The 18,082-nt window shown below is 40.1% G+C and overlaps 1 protein-coding gene across 1 annotated transcript in view; it reads left to right on the plus strand.

Annotated features, from left to right (window-relative positions):
* LOC138795177 (collagen alpha-1(XIX) chain-like) overlaps positions 1 to 18,082 on the plus strand; it is a 384,669-nt gene that overhangs the window by 92,666 nt on the left and 273,921 nt on the right. Inside the window, exon 4 of the mRNA XM_069974170.1 lies at positions 382 to 481. Within this exon, the coding sequence (XP_069830271.1) occupies positions 382 to 481 (100 nt within the window). The remainder of the gene's footprint in view (positions 1 to 381; positions 482 to 18,082) is intronic.

Consider the following 18,082-nt stretch of genomic DNA (forward strand, 5'->3'; position numbering starts at 1 on the left):
AAAGTAGAACTTTAAATATTATGAAAATTTATAAAAAGATTAATTAGCACAAGACCCAAGTAAAAAAATGGGCTCAAAGAAGTGAACTTTCAAAAAAACTAATCAATACCCTCAGTAAATATTTTTCAATTTTTTTTTTTTTTTTAAACTTTTTTAGGAGCTCTAGCCTATCTTTTATTAATTTATCAAAGATTTTAGGAACCCTACTGGATTTCAAGTTTATTGCTGGTATACAAAAAAGAAGGTCCTTTGTCAGTACTGACTTTGACAAAATACAGATAATTCTTTTTCCACGTAATTGGAAATATTTTGGGCCATGTCATTAAGTACTTTTATGTCCAATTCTTTATATTCCTAATGACATAATTGGTGTTTCTACAGGATATGACCTCGCTGAGCAGTTTTCTCTAAGAAAGACATCCTGTGGAGGTGAAAAGACATGTTTTAAGCTAGGAAGCACTCCTCTGATCAAAGACTCACTGTGAGTAATGAATATTTATATCCTAATAAGCTTAAGGAAATTGAAATGACGTGTCCTTAATATTTGCAGTATACTTTCAAGTGTCAGAATGTCATGGGAATGTCTTCAGTTTAAAACATAAAGCCATATATTGTACTGTTTGTAGGGTAACTATACATAGCCTTGGCTGCTCAGACAATTATATACTGTATGAAATAATAAATCATGAGACAAGGGAGCAGTTTTCTGATACATAATGAGGATTTATAAAGCTTTACTCTATCAACCCCGACACACCAGAAGAGGTTCGACAAAAACATGAATAATGTATTATTGCATTGATCATTAAGTGCATAGGTCTCATTCCATTAGTATTGCATGTTATGTTATACCCTGTATGAACCATCCAACGGACACTGAAAAAAATAAGGTTAATGGTGCGTTCACACCTACAGGATACGCAGCAGATCCGCAGCAGATTTGATGGTGCAGATTTGATGCTGTGTTCAGTTATTTAAATGAAAATACGCTGCGGATCCGGTAAGAGTGAACATACCCTTAGGGTATAAACCCACACACCGTATACGCAGCGTATTTACTGCTGCGATACGCAGCAAATACGCAGCAAATACGCAACAAAAATGCAACAAATACGCAGCAGATTAGATCTAAATAAATGAACACAGCATCAAATCTGCATCATCAAATCTGCTGCAGATCTGCTGCGTATTTGCTGCGTATATGGTGTGTGTGTTTGTACCCTTAGGGTGGCATTTATTAAGTCCGGCGTTTTTTACACCGGACTTATAAATGCCCCCGCAGCTCCGGCGCTACGGAGATTTATGTAGAGGCGGACTGCCTCTACATAAATCCCGTGCGCGCCGGTGCGCACCGCCGAAAACCTACGCCAGCTGAGGACTGGAGTAGGTTTTCGGCGTACATTTGGGCGGAACGGATGGTAAATCGCGCGGACTCTGAGTCCGCGCCCTCCGTTCCGCCCACTACACGCCCCCTTTCTGCCCCCCTGGCGTGCTCGGCGGAAAGTGCCGATTTGCGAATATTTTATTCGCAAATCGGCCATTTGCGAATAAAAAAATACGCAAATCGGCACTTTCCACCGAAAATCATCCGTTCGCCGGATGATACATGTGGCCCTTAGAGTATTTGACTGTAATGTCACTTGGTAACAGGCAAAGAAATGTTGTTTTTTTAGATATTGACCTTCTGTACCTCTACCCCATTGCTCCATGGTAACTTCTAAAATAACTCATTAGTATTAGACAATGCCTCTATAAAAAAATACTAGGATTTTATATAATAGTAACAGACAGGTTTCTACTAATGCTGCTAATACTCATAATGTAATAATATTACTTTTCCCACAAATAAAGCATACACACATACCATAACTTTGACTGATTGATTGATCAGATAGTAAAATCAAAGGAGACAGCAATAAATAGGTTACACAGGTTACACTGGTTGACATTAATTGTGGTTAATTTTTATATTAACCCCTTCATAACCGAGGTCATTGATGCACGGATCTCCAGGTCCCAATGACACAGTTTCGACTCTTTGCCTTCTAAGAGCCATAATGCTTTTTATTTTTCCACCTACAGGGCTGGTTGGGGGCAATTTTTTTTGTGCTGTGATCTCTAGTTTTTTATTGGTATCATAAAAGTGTAAAAGAAAAAAATTGATCGCTTAATTTAAATTAATTTCATTCTAATATATAATATTTAAAAAAATCAGCAATTTTTTTTTCTTTTTCTTTTCATCTTTTCATTCATGCCATTCACCATGCAGGAAAAATATTTTTATATCTTAATAGATCCGACAATTCCACATGCTATGATATATAATATATTCATTTTTTTTTTATATAATAAGTTTTTTTTTTTATAATGGGCAAGGAGGTAATTTAAACTTTTACTGGGGTTTGTTTTAAAAAGGGTCTTTTGTAAATATTTTTTAAAGTTTTAATTTTTATTTTTACACTTTTCCTTAACAGTTAAACATACAATCATTAGATTGCATATACTGAACTACTGTATGCTATATCATAGCATAGCAAAGATCAGTGCAATTGGCTTGCGTTTTACCCTGTTGAGAGGTTAAGTGAACCTAGCTTTTGACTGTTCTCTGTTAAAGAGGAACTCCACATAAGGAAAACTTGTTTTCTATTAAAAGTACATTAAAAGTTATATAGATGAGTCTATATAATGTATTACCATATCTGTGCGGTTCGGCCACACTGGTAGCTGATAGAAATCCAGGAAGTGAAGAAAACTGGCCTCTGTGCCAATCCACATTGTCTCCTGCTCCCACTGCTCTTCCCCCTCAGGAGACAAATCTTCCATGCCTCTGTCTCACATTGTGTGTGTGTTTGCTGAGCACAGGCTAATGATGCAGACAGGGGGCAGAGCGTGATGTCACAGGAGCCTTGGCTGGATCCCCCAATCTCCTGAGTGATTCATTATCTCTCAGGGGATTGGGGGAAGCAGCTGTTGCACTGATTTCGCTGATTGTGCTGAAGTGTGCAGTGAAATTAGGGCTGTGTTCACACATGTTGAAGTCTCATTGCAGTACTGCAGCGTATTCACAAAAATGATGCAGTAACACAATTAAATAATGGTAAAGGGCACAGAGGATCAGAGCCCGCACTGCCAATCCCACCTGCATAAAAACAAGGCATAAACAGTATATCCCATGTAAGATAATATCGGATAAAGTCCTTATTGTGGGGCTCAACTTCAAAGATAAAAGATGCTTGATCACAATATGTGCGTGTAAATGAAAAGAAAAAAAAGAAATTAAAAAAGTTATATACTTTATTCCAATAACGGCGTTACAGGTAGAGAATACAGCATGCTGTGTGGTGTTACAGGTAGAGAATACAGTGTGCTGTGTGGTGTTACAGGTAGAGAATACAGCGTGCTGTGTGGTGTTACAGGTAGAGAATACAGCGTGCTGTGTGGTGTTACAGGTAGAAAATACAATGTGCTGTGTGGTGTTACAGGTAGAGAATACAGCGTGCTGTGTGGTGTTACAGGTAGAGAATGCAGTGCTGTGTGGTGTTACAGGTAGAGAATACAGTGTGCTGTGTGGTGTTACAGGTAGAGAATACAGTGTGCTGTGTGGTGTTACAGGTAGAGAATACAGTGTGCTGTGTGGTGTTACAGGTAGAGAATACAGTGTGCTGTGTGGGTGGGAACACAATGAAATGATAAAGTACTGCAACTAATTCAGTAACACAATGAAACTGCAATGTGTGAACACAGCCTAGATGTTCTGCAACAGTTAGGCGGGGAATGGGCAGGGTGGAGGACTGTGATGAACCGCTGAGGGAAAGCAATGCATTCTGCAACCTGTAGTACTGTGTACAACTGCTCAAACAGGAAGTACAACCACACAAGAACAAAACCGGGGGAAGGGAGGGAGGTAAGGCTGGTGTTTGGCTGTGAGCTCTGCCCCCTCCCCTCTCTCCCCTGCCAGTGTTATAAGCTTCTAACAGCGGCAGGGGACAGAGGAGAGGGGGCAGACCTAAGGACTTAAGCTGAAGTCTTAAAACAACCTGGGCATTAAGGCATCAATGACACATGGTCCTGAAAGGGTTAATATTCGTTCTGGTTTTGGATTAACTGTACATCTGAATATTATTATTTTTTTTAAATCTCCTAAGCACTGATTTCTAATGATTTATCTATGTTGGCCCATTATATTTATTGCACTGTAGAGATATAAAGAGGATGCAATAGAATAAGTAGGATATGGCTATGTTAACACATAGTAGTTTGGTCAGTATTTGGACTAGTATTTTGGTCAGTATTTTTAATCAGAACTAGTAATGGGTCAAAAACACAGAAAAGGCACTTATTTTACCCGCCTAGATACAATAAGGGAGATTTATCAAACTGGTGTAAAGTAGAATTGTCTTAAATGCTCCTAGCAACCAATCAGATTCTTCCTTTCATTCCTCACAGACACTTGAAAGGTGGAATCTGATTGGTTCCTAGAAATGTTTTACAGATTGATGTTTGTACTATATAGGAGCAAAAATGAAGCCATAAATATTTTCTTGTGTCAAGTCTCATACCAAATGTATATGAATGCAGTAATCCGGAATGAACAGAATACAGTGATGTGCCTCCCATATATACTTTACTAGTCTTTATTGATATTTTCCCACTGTGCCATAAGTAACAGCTTTGTATGTGATTCTAAATCTCAGAAAATTGCCCTAAATTAAACTCAACTGACTATGATATTGCACATATAAACAGTCTTCCTTTGTTCGCCTTTAGAATGGTGATTTTCAAAAACTTTTCACATGGTCTATTATGACTCCTCAAGCAGATTGTATGTGTAATATATTTTCTTTAGAAAAGCAACAGTTCGATATTCAAGGCAGTTTTTCTCTCTACCGGGAGTAATAATAGCAATGGTTTGTAGAAAAATATAGATATACCTGTATCTATTCTGCTGCAAAGCACACATGTAATGTAATGAGCAAATAAAGGTGCTGACAAGTTAAATATCTATACTCCAGTGTGTTTATCTAAGACATATAATGAAATATAATGAAATGTTTCTTCTGTATCACCATATTCAATCTATGTCAAAGACATAGCCATGGTTTTCAAGTCCTTATTTGAACTCTGATATAGAGGAAGCAGAAGAGGAGATATCAAACCTGAGGCTCTGTGTTTACATAAGCTTTCAGAATCCATATCTCGCAGAGATCCCAGACTAATAGTTTTAGCTGTACATTTTTTTATTATCAACTTCCAAATGCCTTGTCTTTTCATTTCTATGCTGCTATACATTTAATTTTAATTTTCCACAGTAGTGATGAGCAAATAGTGAAATATTCGAATATTCGAATTAATATCTCCCAAATATTCGAATATTCAATCCCTTTAAAGTCAATGGGAACAAGTATTCGTTTATTGAAAGACATCTATTCAACCACTTGGAGGTAAAAAACGGAAGCTGGGGGATTTGAACGCTTAGCGAATATTTATCGAATACTTGGGGAACTATTCGATAATATTTGATAGATCGAATACCTTACTATTCGATTGAATATCTATTCGATCGAACAGTATTCGCTCATCACTATTGCACAGTTATTTTAATGTAATGCCTACTTTGTACTTACCTACTGTAAATCTTTGTACTTACCTGCTGTAGTCTTTTTGTAGTCTTCATGACAGAAATAACTTATAAGGAGTAAAAGGGCCTCAAATTGATAAAATGGACATTTTTGATGATGACGAACATTACTAGGATGAAATGAAACAAATGGTTATTTTAGTCGACCAATGACGCACTCTTAATGTATGGAAAGAAGTCAGCTGTGTTTTAAAAATTATAATCTAATATGGGTGCAAAATTTCCTTCAGGAACACCCTTTCATCTAGAAGCAATCTTGTCTATAAACAACATTTCTATGCGCACCTTCTCTCTCCGCGCTAAAGACTTAGGGGGCATTTATACAATCTCTGCAATCTGTCCATAGCAAGGATAATGTCCTGCGGAGTGGATCTCAGAGCTCCCCGCATCATGATTATGATGTTGAGAGCTCTAATACTATTTATACTGTGACAGTATACCAGTGCGAACATTTAAACAATATCAATATCAACAATAAATAATTAATCATGATGCGGGGAGCTTTGAGATCCACCCTGCTGGATATCGTCATGCTACGAGCAGTTTGAAGAGATTGTGTGAACGCCCCCTAAGCTGTGAGGGTCTACAAGGTTTCTACCTCTAGGAGAAGTTCCATTGTGAATGACTAGAAGACATTGGTGTGTGTCTGCATGGCTCTGATGTTCTCTGCTAATATTTATGACATTATGGGCAGCAGCAGGGAATAGCAGAGCAGTTTCTGCACTTTGTACACAGCTGTTCATGATGCTGTGTAACTGAGTACAGCTGTGCAAAGTGGAGTCATGGCTCTGCTCTTCTCTACTGCTGCCCATACTATTGAGTACAGGCTATCCCTAATACTATGTATTTCTAAATAACTTTGCTATGTGCTATACCCAGTGGTCTCTATATCTGCCATTGGGTACAACATCTAGTAAAGTTATTGAGAGATGCATAGCACCAAGACCAGGGAGGTGATTTACAGCTATGTGGCGTCTGTACACAGCTACAGTGCATGTTTTCGGCATATAAACAGCTTTTTAGGATTGGAGCAGGGGTTCCTATTCAGATGTAATTTTCAAAATAAGCAAAAAAAAATAAAAAATTTTAAGCCAACTTATGGAGCACTCAGGATTTCAGAGTTTCAACTTAATTTATTCAGAAACTCGCTTGAAACGTTGATATCCGAAGTGCTTCTTCAATTGGAATACTTCACTCTATGGGGGACATTTATTAAGTACGGCGTTTTTTACGCCGTACTTATAAATGTCCCCGCATCTCTGGCACTACGGAGATTTATGTAGAGGCAGACTGCCTCTACATAAATCCCGTGCCCGTCGGTGCACACAGCCGAAAACCTACGCCACCTTAAAGGTGGAATAGGTTTTCGGCGAATCGTTGCGCTGAAAAAATGATAAATCGCGCGGACTCTGAGTCCGCGCCCCCGTGACGCCCCCTCCACACCCCCTCCCGGCCCCCCCAGCGTACTCGGCGTGAAGTGCCGATATGCGAATATTTTTTTCGCAAATCGGCAATTTGCAAATAAAATCATTTGCATATCGGCACTTTGCGCCGAAAATCATCAGTATGCCGGATTATGCATGTCCCCCTATGTGTGACTGTCTGAATGTCAGCCAAACTTCCTTTGTTCAATTTTACCTTAAGGGCAGATGGAATGGCAAAGGAAAAGAAGGCATGTACGGGGACATGAAAACCAAACATAATCCGTTGTAGTTGCCCACTAGGAAGTAGATTGGAGGATTGTCACGACTCGAGTCACAGAGGGATGCAGGCGGCAGCTGGCAACTGGGCGGCGGTCCCTGGCCTGGATATGTAAAACAAAAGACAAGAAAATACACACAAACACAATAGTACAGGGTGGACAAACTGGGTCAGCAACGTGGGGCTGTAAAAGTACAAAATCAGATCCAAAGGCGTAGTCAAATAACAGGCAATAAGGTCAAGGGCAGGCAGAAAGCAGGGAAAGTCAACAAGGCAGATCAAGGATACAAGGAACTAGGAAACAGACAAAATAGTAGGCACGAGACGCGCTAGGTAATGTAGAGAACAGAGAATACAGAGAATGCTATTACACGCAACAGCGAACGGGTAAGTCCAGAGGGGGCGCGGGGAGGTGTGGGGGTCTGCCCGGGTGATCGCTAGATGTCGATGAACGATGTCAGCTGATCGTTGCCTTCTATTCCACGGGACGATTATTGGCTGTAATGGGCCTTAAGACATAGTTCAGACTGGGCACAGACAAAGGCAAAAAAGCGCAGTCTGGGTCGTACCTATGCACCAAGGAGTGCGCCAAAGTTCCATCACGTGACATTCGTAACACCAACGTAATTAAAAATGTAAGATCAGTTTGAATAATCGTAACCGCCAATATGGACTAAAACGCATATGGCTGCATACGTAAAGAGATCAATGCCCAGACTACAGTTTGTTTGTCTATGTTGTATGGAGCAGTAACATCTCACCTATAAACTTACTACTGTGCCTGTTTATTATTCAACTCTTATATGGAAACCTAATATTGACATGTACACAAGCCCTAAATCTAAGTCAATTTATCACCTGATCACTTTAATGTCAAATAACAGTCAACACTTTGACATCTATTCTGGAAAACAGAATGCATGATTACATAACACTGTGTACCAAATACTAGACCCCACCCCCACCCCTTAGCAATTTAAAGCACCGGTCTGGACATGTTCCACCACCTAACTATTGGCGAAAAGTGATCTCATACATTTCTACTTTCTGGAAAATTCATCTCTTCTTGACCCTTCAAACTCCCCCATTCCACCATATTGCTCCCCTCCCCCCCGATACCACTCACTTACCCCGGTTAGTCCCTGCAGTTCTCCTGGTCCCTCTCCAATGCCTTTACCTATCTATACCTATCCATCCCTGACATATCCATGTTAATATCGCAACTTAAATTTTTTTTTTTTAACTGATCACACAGATACAGAATGACATAAAGGAAAAAAAAAACGCTAAAAGGTTCTTTCAAAAATGGAAAGCTTTTATTATCAATCATTATGACACAACCCATTGTGGATATTGTCCGCCCCTTTCAATACACAGGATGATATTGTAGCAAAGCTTTGAACGACTCAGTAGGTTCTCTACAAATCTCATTAACCCTCAACTCTCAACTTTCATCCTTCAATTTCTTGTACTGCTGTAATAATCTTTCACATTGTCATATGTTCTCTCCCACCACCACTTAGACATGCTGACCCTAAATTATACCTGTATATCTCTTAACCACCATCTAATGCTGACTGTCTCCTCTGCATCAGATGTCTTATTGATTATTTCTGATTTACTTGTGTCCGTTTTATGCTGGTAAAATCCTAAGGATGCATGAGAAAAATTCAACTGGTGGTGACATGCTCCTTCTCATGATGGTAAGGAAGAGGGAAAAGGGGAGGGCGCTTTCCTGGTCTAGTATGTCAGTGGTTACAAACACTTAAATATACAGGCAAGGGACCACTCACCTAGCAGAGTTGTGCAACGGTATAGGCACAACTTTGTATCGCGTTTACTCTGAGATGGTGCAGCTCACGGAGGACCACCAACGAACAGCATCCGGGGTGTATGACAAGTATAGGTGAGACTTCGTTAGACCGGGAACAGATTCCTCCAACTGACAGGCGCAACCAGCTCAAGAACGAAAGGCTCCAGACCGAAAAATAGGAGCCGAAATGCGTTGCACATGTTTTTTAGCAATACATTTTTAGTGGTTTTACTACTGTATCCGCTTATTCACACATGGCGGTAGCAGTTGCGTTTTTTTATACACTTCTTGGATATCCTTGAGTTGGTTGCTCCTGTTGGTTGGAGGAATCTGTTCGTGGGTCAGGTCCAGGCCAACAAAGTCTCACCTATTCTCATAGTGGTGTCACTCTGCAATATCTACTCTGACCCTTCTGCCTGGCGTACGCCTGCTGTACGCCCCACTCGCCCAATGGGCAGGCTGGGGGAGATTGGGGGGGGGGTGACAAGGTGGGGAGGAGGGGCAAATTTTTTAATTTACGTCTGCTCGCAGAAGGATATCATGATCCAAATCTACACCTGCTGGAAGCAGGTGTAGATTTAGCACGCGAGGCTCAGGTTCGGGCGCCCGGCTGGCTGGATTCACTAAGAAGCCTGCCGGGGAAAAGATGGCGGTGCCTAATATAAGAACGGCGTACTTGTACACTGGTCTTCATAAATCCCCCCCCCCCCCCCAACAGAGTTCTGGAGCCAGAGGGATGGGGATATTGCTAAAGATGCCATATAATTCAGATACTAGGCTTCAGATCCCCTCATGAATGGCCACCTATGGGTGTTACACAAGGACATTTATTTAAATATTAAGTACATTTGCATATCCTGCATAGCAGATGGGTGAGATGCCTCGCCAATCATACATGCCAGTGATTGTTTATCCTCGCTGCGGCTGACCCATAGCCTAACTATTTCAATTGTGAAAGTTGATAGCATACAGATCTTGCTGCTCTATTTTTAATTCCCATTCTAATCTCTCGGTCTTGTTTCCTGTCTATATACATACAATGTGGAACTAAGATATTTAATTTCCTTTAATTCATCTGTTGCACGGAGCAGCTTTTGACAGGCTGTGAATAGTAGGATACAGGTTGTATACACCCATGACAGGAAATGCAGAGTATCTGATTAAGCTGACTAAGAAAAGTGTGAACGCTTTGCCTGCGTCTCTTGTTACAGCCATTCACTTAAAGTTCATTTGATAGTAAGATAATGACACATTAAATCTACTGCACTTGTGTGGGTCTTACAAAACACTAGGACTATGTTCACACAGTATTTCTGTCAGTATCTTAGTCAGTATTTGTAGCCAACATTAGGAGTGGCATTGACAAAAAAAAAATTATAATGCAAATAGTTGCATGGTTTCTGTGTTTTCAAACCACTTCTGGTTTTGATTGACCAAAATACTGATGGAAATACTATGTGTGAACATAGCCAAATGCTGTAAAAATATATACTGTATGGCTGCTTAATATGATGTAATGTTTGAGTATGTTGTTCAAGGGATACTCCAGCGAAAATCTTTTTCTTTCAAATCAACTGATTTCAGGAAGTTAAATAGATTTGTTAATTACTTCTATTTAAAAATCTCCAGTCTTTCAGTACTTATCAGCTGCTGTATGTCCTGCAAGAAGTGGTGTATTCATTCCACTCACATTGCTTTCTCTTGCTATCTCTGTCCATGTCAGGAACTGTCCAGAGCAGTAGAGGTTTTCTATGGGGATTTGTTGCTGCTCTGGACAGTTCCTGACACGGACAGAGGTGGCAGCAGAGAGCACTGTGTTAGACTGAAAAGAATACACCACTTCCTGCAGGACAAACAGCAGCTGATAAGTACTGGAAGACTTGAGATTTTTAAATAGAAGTAAATTACAAATCTATATAACTTTCTAAAACCAGTTGACTTGAATAAAAAAAGATTTTTGCTGGAGTACTCCCTTAAGGTTTTTATATTTAGGTTTGTTAATTTATTTTCTCTTAAAGGAGAAGTCCAGCTGGGCACAAAATACTCAATTCGGGCAGGGGTAGGGTGGAACATAATGAACAATTAATACCGCACTCCGTGCCAGCGCTGTACCGCGTCCCACTCCAGGGGAACTCATCAGCCCTCTTCAACTCTCCCCTCTTCCACATTTAATCTGGTTGATGGATGCCCCCCCCCAGCCAGTCAGGCATCCATCAGCCGGGTCACACATTTTCCCTGTGACCTCATCAGAATTGAGGTAAAATGGCTTGTGGCGGGGATCCAAGGCCTTCTGCCACAGCCATTTTTAGGTACGGGGAGAGGTCAGTAGTTTTTGCTTATGATGTTCTCCCCTGCCCTTGCCGCAATTAAAAAAAGACAAAAAAAACCGCCAGGACTTTTCCTTTAATAAATATAAATTTATCTATCTTATCCATAAACTGATGTTCAGGACATTTAGATTATAATATTGTGCTTTTTTCAGAAATGTCACCTTTTTAAAAAAAAATCTAAAAAAAACCCCAAAAAACGTTTTAATCTCTGGCATGAATTTCATTTAAATATGTATTCCTAGAAGATGTTAGAAAAGAACAGTTAATTGGAACATTCACCAGACAGAATTTCATGCTGATTTAGCTATGGCATCTGCTTGTGTTCCGTGCCATAATCCATATGATTCCCATTGTCTTCATCAGAAATCCCTGCTGCAGATGATATACCATAGATTTTTCCAATATGTGTGGAAAGAAAAAAAAAAAAAATCTGCATGCTGGAAAAAGTGACCTTATGAATAATGATGTGAGTGGGAAAATATGGGTATCCTGTGGATGTGAACAACTCATCAATAAAAGGGGTTAGAAGAGGATGTCAAGATTCTTATGAACAAGCCATACCCAATCCACATGCGGTTGAATACAATGCTGCTGTCATTACACACAGCTTGTTGTTCCATAGTATAGATGAACTATACAATCAAGACTCCAGTGGGCGAAAGAGCACAAAAACTGGAATACACAGAAAAAAAACATTGCCGGGTCAAATAAATCTAGATATAAATTGCACCATGCTGATGGGCCCGAATTAGACACAAGATGCGTGAGCACTTCTTTGTCAGGAGTCTGTTGAAATGTGCGGCTGTGGCTGCTGGAGAGGATTATGGCAGAGGGATGCTAAGTGTCCCTCCAGTGGCCTGTGTCCCTCAATGTCCCCCTGCCATCATCCTCTCCAGCAGCCACAACCCGCACAGCTCTGGGAGTCGGGTCGTGACATCACCATTTTTCCAGGGAGTGACATCACCATTTTATCCAGGAAGTGACATCACTATTTTATCCAGGAAGTAACATCACCATTTTATCCAGGAAGTGACATCACCATGTTATCCAGGAAGTGACATCACTATTTTATCCAGGAAGTAACATCACCATTGTATCCAGGAAGTGACATCACCATGTTATCCAGGAAGTGACATCACTATTTTATCCAGGAAGTAACATCACCATTTTATCCAGGAAGTGACATCACCATGTTATCCAGAAAGTGAAGCCTTGACGCAGTAGTAAGTGCAGGGGAAAAAAGACTTTGGGGGACATTTACTAACAAGTCTAATGGGTTCAACTACTCTAATGAGGATTGGTGTATATTTTGATCCAATATTTTGTGACTGATTTATTAAAATGTAGTACTGGTTTAGTGAATTTTTCCAAGTAAAAAGTCACAAAAAAAGGCACAGAAAAAGGTGCAAAAATTGTGCAAGCATATTCACCTGATACTCACCAGATGTAGGCCTGCACCTATTTGTGCAACTTTTAAAAAATTTACAAATGATAAATTGGGGGCTAATTAGAGATGAGCGAGTAGTGAATTCGAATTGAATAGGCACCGATATTTGACTATTCGAACGAGTATTCGATTCCATTATAGTCTATGGGAAAAAAATTTGCGGCACTTGGAAATCTAAATTCGACCACTTGGAGGTCACCAAGTCCCTCATAAAACCTCCCTAAACTATGCAAACACCTCCAGAGTGACACTGGGACATTAGGGGAAGCATGCCTGGGTGCACCTAACACCCCAAAATCACAGTATAATGCCACTTTCCACAGTTGCGAAGGAAAAATATTTGCGAACGCTTTACGAACATTTATGGAAATGTTTACACATTTTGTTCGTATTTCTTGCGCAGTGTTACATACATGATTCCAATGTGCGTCCGCAGAGCGTCATGTTATTCGCGCGTATCACGCGTAATGCTGTACGAACGTTACTGGAACAGTATGTGTGACATGCCTTTTTCTGGGCTACTGGAACAATATGTATCATGTGCCTTTAACTTGGCTACTGAAACAGTATTTATCAGGTGCCCTTAGTGGGCTACTGGAACAATATGTATAACGTGCCCTTAGTGGTGTTAAACAGGGACACTATAAGTCACTTGTACACACAGGGTACTGGAATGAATACAGATGATGCTGATGCTGTTGTTATATCATCTATTTCTTAGCGCTGACAAGTGCTTTGGATTCAGAGATGACTTTTTTGCTTGATCTTAGCCCTGAAAAGGACTTTTGGGTTCTGTAGTAAGCCTGCCTAACCAAAACGCTACTAAAACCTATCTCTCTCTGCTGCAAGATCTTTCCCTGGCTAGGTTGAAAGCTCATCTGCGGTCGAGAGGCGGAAGCCAAGTATTTAAGATTCTAGGTTATGTGGTTCAGCCATCCAATGAGGGTAGACGCCGTTTTCAGGCTGCGTGCGTACTCCCAGGGTCGCTCACGGCCTCCCTGCATGGTGATTAAATTAAAAAAAGCGCCACCTGTGTTGGGCTTTTGAATGTTTCCCGCGTATTCGTCACACTACTCGATTGAGTTCAAATCTTTCAAATACCGCAATATTCGATCGAATACCTACTCGATTGAATCATATTCGCTCATCTCTAGTGCTGATCCCAGATAATCCGAATCTAAAAAATATTCGCCCGTTGAATACTGGTTCGTAAATAGAACTTAGACCAAAAATTGGGTGAAAAATCCAATTATTCACCTAAAAATAGGCGGAAAGCCCTTGATAAACTTCCCACTTTATGTGCATTTTCCGTAAAAAGTGGATATTGGTGATTTGTATAACTTTTGGCGGGCAATACTTTAATAAAAAATTTCCTTTAAAAAGGCACTGTAGCAATTTATTTATTTTTTTTTACGAAATCAACAGGGGTTGTGATCGCAAGCAGTTTTGCAATATAATATCTTTAAGTTTTTTTTTATCTATCTTTCTATCTTTTTTTTTCTATTTATTTTATTTTTATTTATTTAAGTTTTCTGTTTAAATCAACATTTTCATATGACTTTGTTACTACTATAAATCCGCTCCTCTCTAATAGCATCCCCTATTTGTATTACGTTTGTGGTTTCATACATTTTTTTCTGTATCCACATTTTTATAAGTAAAAGCCTTGTTAGACTGCCTTGGCAGACACAAGTGAAATTTCTACAGTGTTTACTAGCTATTATTTTTTAGTATTTATGCTTAGATGATAGATTCCTCTTATTCTGTTGGCATCTATTTTTGTTTCAGTTCACTATTGGGCCAAAGAAATGAACATGTTTCTTTCCCTTTTCTCTATTGAAATTCAGCTTCTAATATTTCAAGTAGACTTCACAGTTTATGGTTATTTATGTTTCTTTATACCAGGTGCCAGAATATACATATTATGTTCCAGCACTTAAAACATCAGCTTTACTTTTAATACAATGCAAGAGACCGCAGAGCTGGGGTCTGAAATACACAGCAGATTCTACCATAGTTGCTTGGCTAAGTGCACAGTGGTTCCATTTCTGCCTTACATAAAACTTCGGTTCCAAGAAACTGTCAATACTAATACAAACAGCCGTCAATACTGGCATAAAGAGTTTTACAGAAGCTCTGCCAGAATAACAAATGCCACATTTAGTAATCTGCCGCTTTATTCTAAGAAGAATGTCAAGAGAATATTTCAATTGAAGGCCTATCCTAAACACACTACATACACACAGCGTGCACTGCGGACGTTGTTCACTGCGGAATAAAGAAAAATTAAAGGACAACTCCGGCGTTTATTCCCCGCCCCCCCCCCCCCCCCTTAACTAACACATATTACAAAGTTATATAACTTTGTAATGTGTGTTAGTCATCTGCCTGGAGCAGTTCCCCCCCCCCACCCAGCAACCTTTTCATTGGCTGGAGTGCTCTGATTGGCTGAGCAAGCTGGAAGCCATGTGATGCGATCCAGCCAATGAAAAGGCTGCTGGTGCACACGCGCATCGGCAGCCTTTTCGCACTCATTCATGCCGTGGGAAGATGAAGAAGATGATGAAGACGCAGATGGTGTTGATGGGGACCGCGGACGGCAGGATTTTCAAATGGCAATTGACTCAGGAGGGATGGTGAGTATAGAGTCCGTGTCTGTTAGTGTTTTTGGGGTTTTTTGCTGACGCCAGAGTTGTCCTTTAACTTGTCAATTTTTTTCCGGCCGCAGTTTGGCAAACAGTGGCTGCAGTTAACCCTCTGTGCACACAATGCATGGTTGTGCTGACCACTATGGCTAATTGGATTGCAGGCACACCCAAAGGTGCCCGCAATACAAATAGAAGTAAAATATTATTCCAATATGGCAGTGCAAATAATTGCCGCTGTAATACATAGTGTGAGCACAGTCCAAGGCCATGCTCACACGATATATAACAACAGTCATTGTTTGATACGGCAGTTGATGGTAGAAATGATCAAATCGCTCATCTTAATGGAGCAAAGCACTTCATTTGATCATCAATCCGTTCATTGAGCCGCCGGGCTTTCAGCACTGCTCTGCTCCCTGACACTCCTCCCAAGATGCCGGGAAAAGCTGGATCCAATCCTGGGAAACTTCTTCCAGTTTCCCAGGATTGGATCCAGCATTTCCCGGCACCCGGGGTGGAGCGGCAAGGAGTGGAGCAACAGCACAAATTGACTACTGACAGCTGCACTAGAAGTCCAAGCCAGCAGCCAAGAGTAGCAAAAAAAAAATGTTTTAAAAATTTTAAGCCCTTAGAAGAACTGTTGGGTTCTTCATGCCGGATTCCTGCCTAACCGCACACTAATTCCCTGCCTAACACTCTCCCTGACAGACAGAAGCTCTCTCCCTAATCTCTTCCAGCCTGCGTCTGACGCGAGTACCGCAGGACCTGATTCTTATATGCCCAGGTAATCTGATTTGGCCAGCCAATCACATGTACATGTAGGGTTCCCACGTGATGCTACAGGCTCCCAAAGCCTCTCCTATATGATGATTGGCTGAGAAAAAGCCGCCAAACATGCAGGAAGAGGAAGATGCCATTGTCTCGAGTATCGCCAGATGCTCATCTTAATAACGAGCACCATCTAGTACCCTAATACTCGAACGAGTACCAAGCTCGGACCAGCATGCTCGCTTATCTCTAATAGTAAATGCCCCCTGTAGTGTTGTAAGAGGCTTTCGTAACAGAAATTTGTTTTTAATTGATTTTTTACTATAGACAAAACATTTTTCCAGTGACATTTTTTATTTTTTGTTGGCAATTTTTTTTAAAACATTTTTTTTTTTTTTAATTTGGGAGGTTCTCGCATTTCTATAGAAAAACTGACTGAAAAAATTAAAGTAAAACATGTCCATATAAAAAGAAAAAAAAAAAAAAGCTGTAACCCCCCCCCCCTCCCACACACACACACAAAATTATGTATGACGCAGATGAAGGCAGTCTTAAATTGTTTTCTTACTCAGAAGAATATACACAACATGAATATGTATGTCATTATGAATTGTATGTGAATGCTATAGCAACTGTTTCTTTTGTTGTTTGTTACAAAGATGTAGTGCTCTTATGTCAGAAATGTATGCAAATCTGAAAATATTTTTCACGAAATTACGGATAAATTAGACATTTTGATCATTTTCTTATAATTGGTCAGTTTACCGTCTATTCTTGCTCCTGTCTTAAAGTAAGTCAGACATCCTTGGACTGCTTTCCGCTTTGGCTTCCCACATAGATAATTGATAGTTTAATCATTAAAACATCAGAAAGGGAAATATTATTTATGCATATAAATAGCTCTTCAAGTGTTCTTTTGAGTCAGCCTTTATTTACAACAGCAGCGGGCTCTTTAGGAATATTATGGTTAATCAATAGAAATCTCATCAACATTTTAGTGTAGTAGGACCGTGTATATATTATTACATAGGTTTTATGACTCGGAGCTTTAGCCAAGGTTTTCTGTGTGTGTGTGTGTGTGTGTGGGGGGAAGCAAATATGCAGTGTGTTACGATCTCAGATAATTGACCTCAATAGTACTGAATATTACCCAATACTTTGCAGTAAAACATTTAGAAATGATAAGGTTAAGAGAAAAAAAAAGGTTAAGAGAAGTCCGGCGAAAATTTTTATTAAATATCATATTGCCCCCCAAAAGTTATACAAATTACCAATATACACTTATTACGGGAATTGCTTATAAAGTGTTTTTTCCCCTGAACTCACTACTGCATTAAGGCTTCACTTCCTGGATAACATGGTGATGTCACTTCCTGGATAACATGGTGATGTCACTTCCTGGATAACATGGTGATGTCACGACCCGACTCCCAGAGCTGTGCGGGCTGTGGCTGCTGGAGAGGATTATGGCAGGGGGACACTGAGGCACTGGAGGGACACTGAGCATTCCTTCTGCCATCATTCTCTCTAGCAGCCGCAGCCTGCAAAGCTCTGGGAGTCGGGTCGTGACATCATCATTTTAAATTTCACCAAACTTCTCCTTTAATATTTGGTGTGTAGCAAAGACTTAAAGGGCATTTACCACTGTTGCAGCCAGTTTTGTACTTCTAAAATAATGCATCTAAAATAAAAAAAAGAAAAAGTTAATTTGTGACCACTACCATTTTCTGTATACAG

This window comes from Dendropsophus ebraccatus, chromosome 6, assembly GCF_027789765.1.
Source record: "Dendropsophus ebraccatus isolate aDenEbr1 chromosome 6, aDenEbr1.pat, whole genome shotgun sequence".
Taxonomy (NCBI): domain Eukaryota; kingdom Metazoa; phylum Chordata; class Amphibia; order Anura; family Hylidae; genus Dendropsophus; species Dendropsophus ebraccatus.